The 9,597-nt window shown below is 57.7% G+C and overlaps 1 protein-coding gene across 1 annotated transcript; it reads right to left on the bottom strand.

The window, feature by feature from the left end:
- Positions 1 to 5,837: 5,837 nt before the first annotated feature.
- RNF187 (ring finger protein 187) lies at positions 5,838 to 9,240 on the bottom strand. The gene is made up of 5 exons (XM_037002044.2): positions 9,217 to 9,240; positions 8,452 to 9,102; positions 6,915 to 7,007; positions 6,467 to 6,688; positions 5,838 to 6,102 (listed from the first exon to the last, which is right to left on the bottom strand). The coding sequence occupies exons 1-5, from the start codon at positions 9,238 to 9,240 to the stop codon at positions 6,100 to 6,102; spliced, it is 993 nt and encodes a 330-aa protein (XP_036857939.1). The 3' UTR covers positions 5,838 to 6,099.
- Positions 9,241 to 9,597: the final 357 nt, after the last annotated feature.

Below are 9,597 nucleotides of genomic sequence, written 5' to 3' on the forward strand. Positions count from 1 at the left end.
TGCTGGCCTCAGGGGGTCATTTGTGCTTCATTTCAGGACACAGCCATCTTGAAAGACCCAGAAGCCTACCTAGTTAGGGCTCCCAGCTTTGTAGTTTACAGTGCAAGGTGCAAAAGGAAGGCAGGAGAGTGATGGGAAGGAAAAGGTTTTCCTGGCCCTCTTAGGGTCCCTGGCCGGATCTGAAAATTAAAGACAGATTGACAGGAGGAAAGCCTCCACATTGATGTAGTATGTTCTATAGGACCCAGGGAGCCTATAAGGAGATAAAGGCTCAAGATTTAGCTAGACCTGAGTACTTACTGCCAGGTTTGACAACAGGCAGGCAGTTACAGAGGAACAGGACAGGTGAAAGGGCCTAAGGTAAGTCACTGCACCAGGGGCAGCTTAGCAAGGCCTGTTTGCCCAGGTTCAGGGTGTGTGTGAGGTCCCTGGCTTGGGAGGGAAGGGAAGGCTTCTCCTTTCCTCTGGGTATAGAGAGGGAACCTCTCAAGTTTTATGGCCTATTGCAGGGGAGGATGAAATCTAGTAAGTCAGAGTGACCTTCACCTTAAGACAGTTAATATGCCATGATGCCACATCTGGGATAGCTGATCCTGAACCCCATCCTTAGCTAACAGAGCTTTATGCTCTAGATGTCCCACTAATGAAAAGCCCTGGCATGCGAGGTCTCTGAACCAGGAGAGAGCAAGGCCCGAAAGAACCCAGCACTGAGCCAAGCTCTTTCCAGGGGATGACTTCTGCCCAGGGCTTTGCCTGCTGCCCCGCTACAACATGCCCATCCATGTCCAGACACCATGCAGCATTAGTACCATGTCTGAGCAGCACAAGTTGCCTCTGGCCCAGGGTGCCTGCTGTCCACCAACAGTTCCACAGACACATTTCCTAATACAGGGCCAGAGCCAAAGCCGGACTGCGTTCCCAGTTTGGCTCGAAGACTTCCTCTACACAAAAGCAATAGAGGCCAAGTTCAGAGGAGATGGAGAGGCCTATCACCAGTTTATCTGGCTGTGGTGGGTGGCTCTTAGGAGCCCTTGGTGTCATGTGTCCCTGCACACCTCAGCGGCACGCGTGCAGTGGGCCTTGTGATAGCTGTCTGTCTCCTCGCGCAGCAGCAGTACCTGGACCTGGGACAGGTCGGCCCAGCTATTTCCAAACTCCACATTGTCCTACCACAGGCAGCGGTGGGCGATGCGTGTCCTCCCTATGGATCGACCAACCATTTACTTGGCACAGTCAGACCTCTCAGGCGGGAGCCGGCCTGTGAACTTTATACTCGGTGAGAGCCCCGCCGCATGCTACGTCTGCCAATGGGATGCAGGTATCCCGGAGCCTAGGAATGCCATTGGCTGGTCTGCGACGCATGAAGTTTCTCCAATCAGGTAAAAGCTAGAAGTCGCCTCATTTGCATACTGCCCGAGAGCAGCCGCGTCGCCTCCATGAACTAAAGGACAGAGCGATGGTCCTTTGGCGCGGCCCCACTTCTCAAGTACATGTGCACTCTCCGTTTTCCTCCCTGCCTGGTGGCACTGGTGGGCAGGCGGAGCGCGCAGTGTCTCATGGGCCTGCGGCCGGGAGTGAGCTTCCAGGGTCCGCAGAAACACTAAGCCGCAGCCAGGTTGGCCTTACCCGGAAGTGTCGCCTTCTTGCTGGGCGCCCGCCCGGCCCGGGCATTGCGCTCGGCCGGCCTGGGTGCGGAGGGAGGGGGAGTCCGGAACGTCGTCCTATACCCGCTCGGTTGGAGCCAACCATAAACAGAATCTTTAAAATTAAGGGAAGAAAGGAGTCTGCACGCAAAGGCAACCGGGAGAAGTGCGTGCAGAGGGCGAGGCCCCACTCGGTCACAGAACGAATTCAGTTGCTCATGCGGGGTGTGGGATTGAGAAACTCTTAGCAAGAGGGCAGTCTTGTTCTGCCAGGCAAGAGAAGTGAGAAGCCTTTGTATCTGTAACTGGCGTGTTTTATTTCCGGTTGCTTTAAATCTGCCCGTATTTTTGCAAAACGGTATGTTGGAGATAGTTACTCTGTCCTGTGAAAGTTGACTTCTGACTGGTTGACCGACTTACTGATCGCTTGTGTTGACGTCTGAATTGACATTCCATTTCTAAAGGCTTTATAAATACTTGAAATAAAAATGGTCTTGTAAATACTTGAAAGACATCAAATGTAAGTGGCTCACCAGCACATCCCTCTTCATGGAGGTTTAATAAAACCTGAATCCGAAAATTTTTTAATTAAAAATGACGTTAGGGGCCTTTGTTTCATTCAAATTGTCTCCTGCGTGAGGTCCCCACTAGGAAAGGGAGCACTTACCTTCCCTGGACCACCTAACTTATGGAAGGTGGGGTGGGGTGGGGTGACTTTGGGGCATCTTCAAGCCTGCTTTACCAGGTCCCTCTAACCAACGAGAACCTGTGGGCACCCTCACCTGAGTCATTTCAGCTGGTACCTAGTTTGTGGCCTGCAGCCCCTCCAGGGATCTAGGCTTCCCCTGCAGTGAGGTGGGCCTTTGCACCTGCCAAGGGAACGGCTGCTTCTGCCCCTCCCACACCTGAGGGTGGGTGGAGGGCCTTCCTGGAGAGAGGACTTCAAAGCCGCTGTCCCCATAGCCTCGGAGTTTTTAAGATGAGAAAGTACAAGAAGAAGAAATGGGAGTGGGGAGAAAGGTCCCCCCAAATCTAATCATGTGAGGCCACAGACACCGCTGGGTCTGTACTACAGGCCAGCATGCCTGCACACTGGAATAAGGTAAATATTTCTTGTTTCTGCATTGTTGGGGTCTCCCAGCCTTTTCCAAAAACTGAAGCTCCCTTCACACACACACACAGATGTGATCAGGGAACTGATTACAGAACTAGTTAACCATTAGTCACAGATAACACCAGACCTACAGTCCCCAGGAAGCCAGCCTTCCCGGATGTGAAGGCCTGACGTGGGCAGCACCAAGACCATTCAGTGTCCCCTGTCCCATTTTCCACCCCGCAGTCCATGTCACTTTTTCTTCTGCTTTGTTATTTATTCCCTTTATCCTCACCCCGCTACCCCATGCGAACTACTTGTCCTGGTTCCATGAATGGGTTTAGGGCATCCTTGCAGCCATGAATTGCTGAGTGTGCACATGTTCTAAACTTAGGTAAACACACCTAAATTTTGGGTAAGCTTCCTAATTTGTGTGACTCAGGTGCCCCAAGCCCAGGCAGGCTGCCCTAGGTCCACTTCCTCTTGTCTCCGCCAGGCATGGTGGCCGCGTTCTCAGTGACCTCCATCTCCCATTTGACCTCTACCTCCCCCAGTCACCTGCTTGCCCACCTCACAGTGCAGCAGGCGCACTTGTGTGCACAACACCGTGGCCCTGGAGAGGACATCTTTGGAACAGAATGCCCAGGAGTGGGGTCTCTGGGTACAGGGACACTATGCCCTAAATCTGTTGACACCTGGCAGCCAGTGCCGTAGAATCCAGCAGCAGTGCAGGGGCCAGGGTGGGGGGCAGCTTTCTCGTCTCCACCAAACCCATGGTGCCCAGTCCTTGCTCCTGTGGGCGTGCAGTATCCACTGCTCCAAAACCTAAGGAGCCGAGCATTCCTTCCAGGGCTTCTGAGCCTTCTGGCCTCTCTTCTGCACCAACAGTCCACACCTTCGTCAGTGTGACCCTGTTCCAGTTGCTTTGGACTCTTCTTGATTTGCAGGAGTTCCCTGCATCATCTCGGTGGAAAGTATGCCAGGCCCGACACAGACTATCTTCTGCTGCTCCATCTGTGTTAACTCTGGCCATGGGGCACCTGGTTGAGCAGAAGAGGCAATTTTTAAGCCGGACCATCTCACCTGAGGCCAAGCACCAGTGGCCACAACCTGTCTGCTGGTGGCAGAGAATTGACAGCAGTATTCTTGACAAGCCAGTGGATGGTTCTCAGGAGGGTGCCATCCTGTGCAGTAGTTCCCAGGACCGTGCTGACATCTCTCTGGTGCACCACCCCTGGGCTGGAACTTCCTTGCTGCAAGGTGGCACATGCATGCCCCATAGTCCATGGCAGGACACAAGACTGCCAGCCTGGAACAGCCCCTTGAAGGCCATGTTGCCACACGCACATCTCCAAGCATCACATGGTGAGAGCACCTCTTCGTATGCTGCCACTGTCCACCTGATGATATAACTCCTCCACTAAGAGAAGGACCCGGGGCATCTGTCTCTGCCCCCACCTCCAGGACTAAGGATCCTGAAATTGAAAACAGGCCACAGGTCCTAACTACAGTGACTTTCCCACCAAGCTCTGGTATCAAGATTCAGAAGGAAAGGAATTTTATCTTAGCCCTGAGAAAATGAACCAATTTCTTGAAAAGCACCCCAGCTCTCTGCAGACAAACTTCTGCTTCTCGTCCTCCAGGCTGACCCCTGATGTGCAGAAGCTGCCAAATTCCTGGAGCAGCCACGGACCTGGGATTGTAGAGAAGCCATTCGCACTCTATGTCCTCTCAGGCAGAGCTTGGGAGGATCACCCATTGCAGGTACTTCCTATACTGTAATTTCAGCACAGACTTAGGAGATGAAGCACCCACCATGCAGACATCTGGAGGAGGAATGCTACTCCACAGAGACGGCCCAGTGCCAAGGCAGGGGACAGCAGAGAGGCCACCTGCAGACCACTGCACAGCTCTCACCAAGGACATTCACGGGAGCTGCTGGGCAGGAAGCCGCATCTCCCTGAACTTGAAGACCATGTGTGGTGGAGGCCTCCCTGCCCTGCAAGACACAGGCCAGGTGACCCCCCTCCTGTGTCCCCACATTGGGGACACAGGCAAGCTGGGACCAAAGGCATCATCAGTGCTGACCCTTGATCGGAGAAGTCAGGATTACCTATTATTAGGGTTACTTGGCCAAGGACTTAGGTTTGCCCACTGAGGGGAAAGTAGGCCCCCAGCATGTCGAGAGGAAGCTGGGCAGCTGGCCTCCCTCCTGAGCAAGTTTCGGGGACGCGGGAGCCTGGGGGAGCTCCCCAGTGTCACAGGAGAGATGAGAGGTGTGGGAGGCTCATAAGAGAAAACCACCCCCCCTACAAAAGGCCCTTCACAGGGCAGGGTAGATGCAGCACATACCCAGAGACTGGCTGGGTGCAGGGAATGGGCGCCAAGAAAACCAGCTGGAGCAAGTCTTCTTCACTGGGCTCCATAGACTATACACATGGGGGAATGGCGGGGTAGGGGGCAAAGCAGCACCAAAGGCTGGTGGCTTCCAAGTCTGAGAGGCTCATCTGGGAACAGTTCCATGGATCACAAGGCCCCATATTTTCAGGGCAACCTCTAGCCCCACCCACCCTGAACATCATGGGAACCCTGTCCCTCAGAGAAGGGTGGGCAGTGGACAGGGAGGCAAAGGCGGGGTCCTGGGAGACCACCAGCACCCAAAGAACAGGGCATGGAGAGAAATGCACACAGTGGAGTGAACCCACTAGGAGGCAGAGGGGCCAGACCCCAAGGACACCGCATGGGGATGGGGGCTGCACAGCCCAGACACACAGACCCCAAGTGGCCGCTTCTGCAGACAGACCTCAGGCTGGAGGTATAGGTTTGTGCTGGACACACTGCTGGGGGCCCAAGCCAGAGGGACAGCTCTGACCCACCCACCCCACCCAGACACCGTGGGCCTTTCCTCCCGACATGCACTGCAAATGTAACCCAATGTGCACAGTGCGTATGCATGGCTCTGCAAGCCTGGTGTGCATATCAGGTGGACCAGCCCCATTGCAAGGGTGGCATTTACACCCAGTGGGTGCCAGGGCTGGATAGGGACAGGGACCCAAGCCAACATCTGGGGACCCAGGCCAACATCTGAAGAGACTAGGCAGTAACGACCAAGAGCTTTATGTAAAGTCGGGATACACTGGGGTTAATGACCCCCCAATACAGGTCTTTACCAGGAAGCACAAACTCACAGAGGAAAAAGGGAGGGCACTCTGTTGAGAGTACCCACGATATTTGGCCCCACCTCTACACGGAGGTGAAGATCCTAGGGGGGCCAAAGACACCGGCGGACCTGGTAGATCCAGGAGTTGGGTGGAGAAGCTGCTGAGGGCTGGGGATGGACTGAGCTTCTGAGCAGCTGGAACATCACTGCATGGTAGGGGGAGATGGAGAGAGCAGAGACAAAGACAGGTGCTGTGCTGGGACCCAGACCACGTGCTCCCCTGGCCCCATGTTATCTCCAAGGTGGAGCCATTCACCCACAATGATACCCATGGGAGCTGATTAACTCGAGTTGCCAGAATCCAAAGGACACCTTTGGGATCTGGGATTGGGTGAGTGACCCCAAGACCTTGCTGAGGAGGAAGACCAGCTCCTGGATTGCTCTTTCCCCAAGTTCAGGCTCAAACACACTGCAGGCAGGGGTTTGAAGGCCCCACGCTGGGTGAGCTGCACCCCGCACCCGCCGTGATCTTATCCCCTGCCCAGCCACCTTTGCCGGGCAATTGCCCACCTGGAGCAGCATGCTGAGACCCAGGTTTCGGTGTCGCCTCTCCAGCTCCGACAGGGCCTGCAGCAGGGACTTGAAGCGCTCCACTGGGTCCATGTCTTCGTCCTCCAGGGACCCCTCCTCTTTATCTGCCTCCTGCAAGAAGCGCTCCTCCTCCTCGGCAAAGAAAGCTTGTAGCTTCTTATAGTCAGCCAGGGCCTTCTTCCGGCGGTCCATCACGTGCCCCTGCAGGAAGGGCAGCAGGGAGGTGCACGTGTGCCCTTGATTGAGCTGGGACCCCCGCCCCACCACTGCCCACCTGGCCCTCCACGGGAGAACCCAAATGACACCTTGGCTGCAGAGGGCTGGATTGTATCCAAGGCACTGGATATAAGTAGTCAAGGTTCACACCCACCCACACTCCCTCTCCACCCAACACCCACTTACGCCCTGTCAAGGGCACCCGACTTGCCTTCCACACGGCGGCAGCAGACTCGGCCTGGCCGTGCAGGTCCCGCGCATCATTGAGATCTTTCCTCATAATCTCCACAGACCCCTTGCTTTCCTGGAGAGATACACTGATTACCAGGTGGGTGCACAACCTGGAGTGCCCAGGGCCCCTGAGCCCAGGCCAGGGGCTTGACACCACCTGAACGTCCAGGAGGAAGGCCCCAGTGCAAGGTCTCGGCCTGCCAGGTGGCATGAAAATGGGCTGCAGGTACTGGATGGAAAGGGGTCTTAGCGACCCTACTCAGCTCTCCCACAAGGAAAATCTGGTAGTAACACCACACAGAATCTAACTGGGTAACTGGACACACAACAGCCCTCCAGAGGCCCCAGTGTTACTATCACCGGCACAGGGATGCAGGGTAGCCCTTCCAGGTGAGCTCAGTCACACCCTGGGCCTGCCCTCGGTGGGGTACTGAGCAGGTGGGTGGGGTCCCCCAGCAGGAGAGCCAGCTCCAGTGGGCTGCCACCACCAGCCACCCCCAGTGCTCACAAGACTGTAGGACACCCAACTCACACACAAACACGCGGCCTCTCTCCCTTTTCCCTCCGCAGGGGTGGCCAGGGGCTACAAGGGCTGTGTCAGCACCAGGAACTTGGCTGCTTTATTCTCAGAAAAAATGCCGTACTCCCACCCCTTCCAACGGTTGGGTCCCCGAGTCCCCGTCCCTGGCCGCAGCTGTGACGATACTCTCATGGCTGGTTTCTACCCAGGGTCAGATGACTCCTGCAGTGGGCTGGAGCACTGCGAGAGGGGGGAGAATGTTCGAGAATGGAGTCTAAGAGGGTGGACCAGAAAGGTCTGAGCAGGTGCGAAGGCGGCCTGCAGGAAGCGCACTGGATCACAGAGAGGCTGACGGCCAGGCGGCTTCGCCGAGGGGACAGTTGGGGGGGTGGAATGGGTGGGAGATGGGGCGAGGGGCATGCGTCAGGGTGAAGTCACGCCTAGGGGCGGAGTAGCGGGTCTGGGAGCGAGGGGTGAGGGGCTGGGGGATGGGACCAGCCGCAGAACCGTGCTGCGGGTGGGGAAGGAGCGGAACAGTACACAGCGGGTATCCGGAATGGGTGAAGGGCGATGGGAATTAAGGGGTGCCACAAGACGCCAGCCAAGAGAGAGCATTGGGAAGACAGCACCATCAAGGGTGGGGTTGAAGGAGTGGGTACTCACTGGGGAAGCGGGGAGAGGGCACCGTCCAGGGGATGGAGAAGGCACAGAGCACGTCTGGGGGTCAGGACTGGGGATGGAGACGGGAGGCAGGACACCGCCCCGAGTATTGAAATAGGCGTGAACACAGCACCATCGGCGATTTGAGGAAGGGAGAAAGGGCATCATTCAGAAGACCAAGAGTCTAAGAATGGTCTTGGAGATCCAGAAATGAGGATGGGAAGGGAATACAGGATACCATCCAGCACGGGGACCCAGATGAAGAGAAAGGGCACCACCCGGCAGCGGGACCCGGATTGGGGTGGGATGGGGACGCGCGGCGCACGCTCGGGCGCACCTTGCCGCGCAGCGCCTTCCTCCAGCGCGGCTCCCACTCGGGCGGCTCGGGTCCCGTGGCCGTGCGGCAGGCGGCGCACAGCGGGCCTGCGTCGGCACGGCACAGCAGCTGCAGCGCCGCCTCCGAGGCCGGGCCGTCGCGCGCGGGCGCCGCGGCTGCCTCCTCTAGCGCCAGCAGCCGGCGGCTGAGCGGCGGGCGGCCGGGCTCCACGGCGCGCTGCCAGCAGTCGTCGGCGCACTCGGGGCACGGGAAGGGCCCGTCCTCCTCGGCCCAGAAGCGTACCACGCAAGCACGGCAGAAGCGGTGGCCGCAGTCGGCGCGTACCGGCTCCCGGGGCGCTCGCTGGCACAGGGCGCAAGCGGCCTCGGCGGGGCCCGCGGGGAGCGCCAGGGCGGCGGCGGCGGGGGCCCAGGGGCTGGGGATGGACGGAAGGCCGTGGATGGAGAGCAGGGTCAGGGCCGGAGGGCGCGGGCGGTGGGGCGGGCACGGAGGACTGCAGGGACCGGAATGGAGAGTGAGGACGGCGATGGGGAGGGCGACGAGGACGCCGGGGCGGGGACAAGGGCTCTGGAAGGGTCCTGGCAGTGGTGTGCTGCAAGAGAGGTCCTGGTAGCGGTGTATTCCACCTGCGTGTCCCAGCAACGGAGTGTTCTAGGAAAAGGCCGTGGCAGACGTGCGGTCCATCCCCGGGTCCTGGCAGCGGTGTGCTACAGAGTCCTGGCCCCTCTACTCAGCGCTCAAGGTCTTGGCAGTGGTGCTTCCTGCCGGTAGGCGGGCCGACGTCCTCATGCCCCGAAACCTTACTGGGAGTGTCATTTTCTCCATTAAATGACTCGTGAGGTAGCGGTAGTTTTATAACTCGAAGAGTGCACCTTACTTATCTTGCACGTGAGCTGCTAGGACCTGAGCTGCAAACCACCCATCCTTCGTCACCGCAACGCCCGCAAGGAGTGAACGGGTTTGGGAAACAGCCGACTGGGTAATCGCCGTGCTGGTGCCCCTCCGCGCGCTGTGTACCCGCAAACGTGCTCAGGTGGCCTCAAGCCAAACCCCAGGGTGCACCTGCCACCACGCAGAGGGTCTGGTGGTAGCTGCGCATGCCCGAGTTACTTTCCAAACTTTCCCTCCCCTCCCCCAGTGCTCGTG

Source organism: Manis javanica, chromosome 14 (genome assembly GCF_040802235.1).
Source record: "Manis javanica isolate MJ-LG chromosome 14, MJ_LKY, whole genome shotgun sequence".
Taxonomy (NCBI): domain Eukaryota; kingdom Metazoa; phylum Chordata; class Mammalia; order Pholidota; family Manidae; genus Manis; species Manis javanica.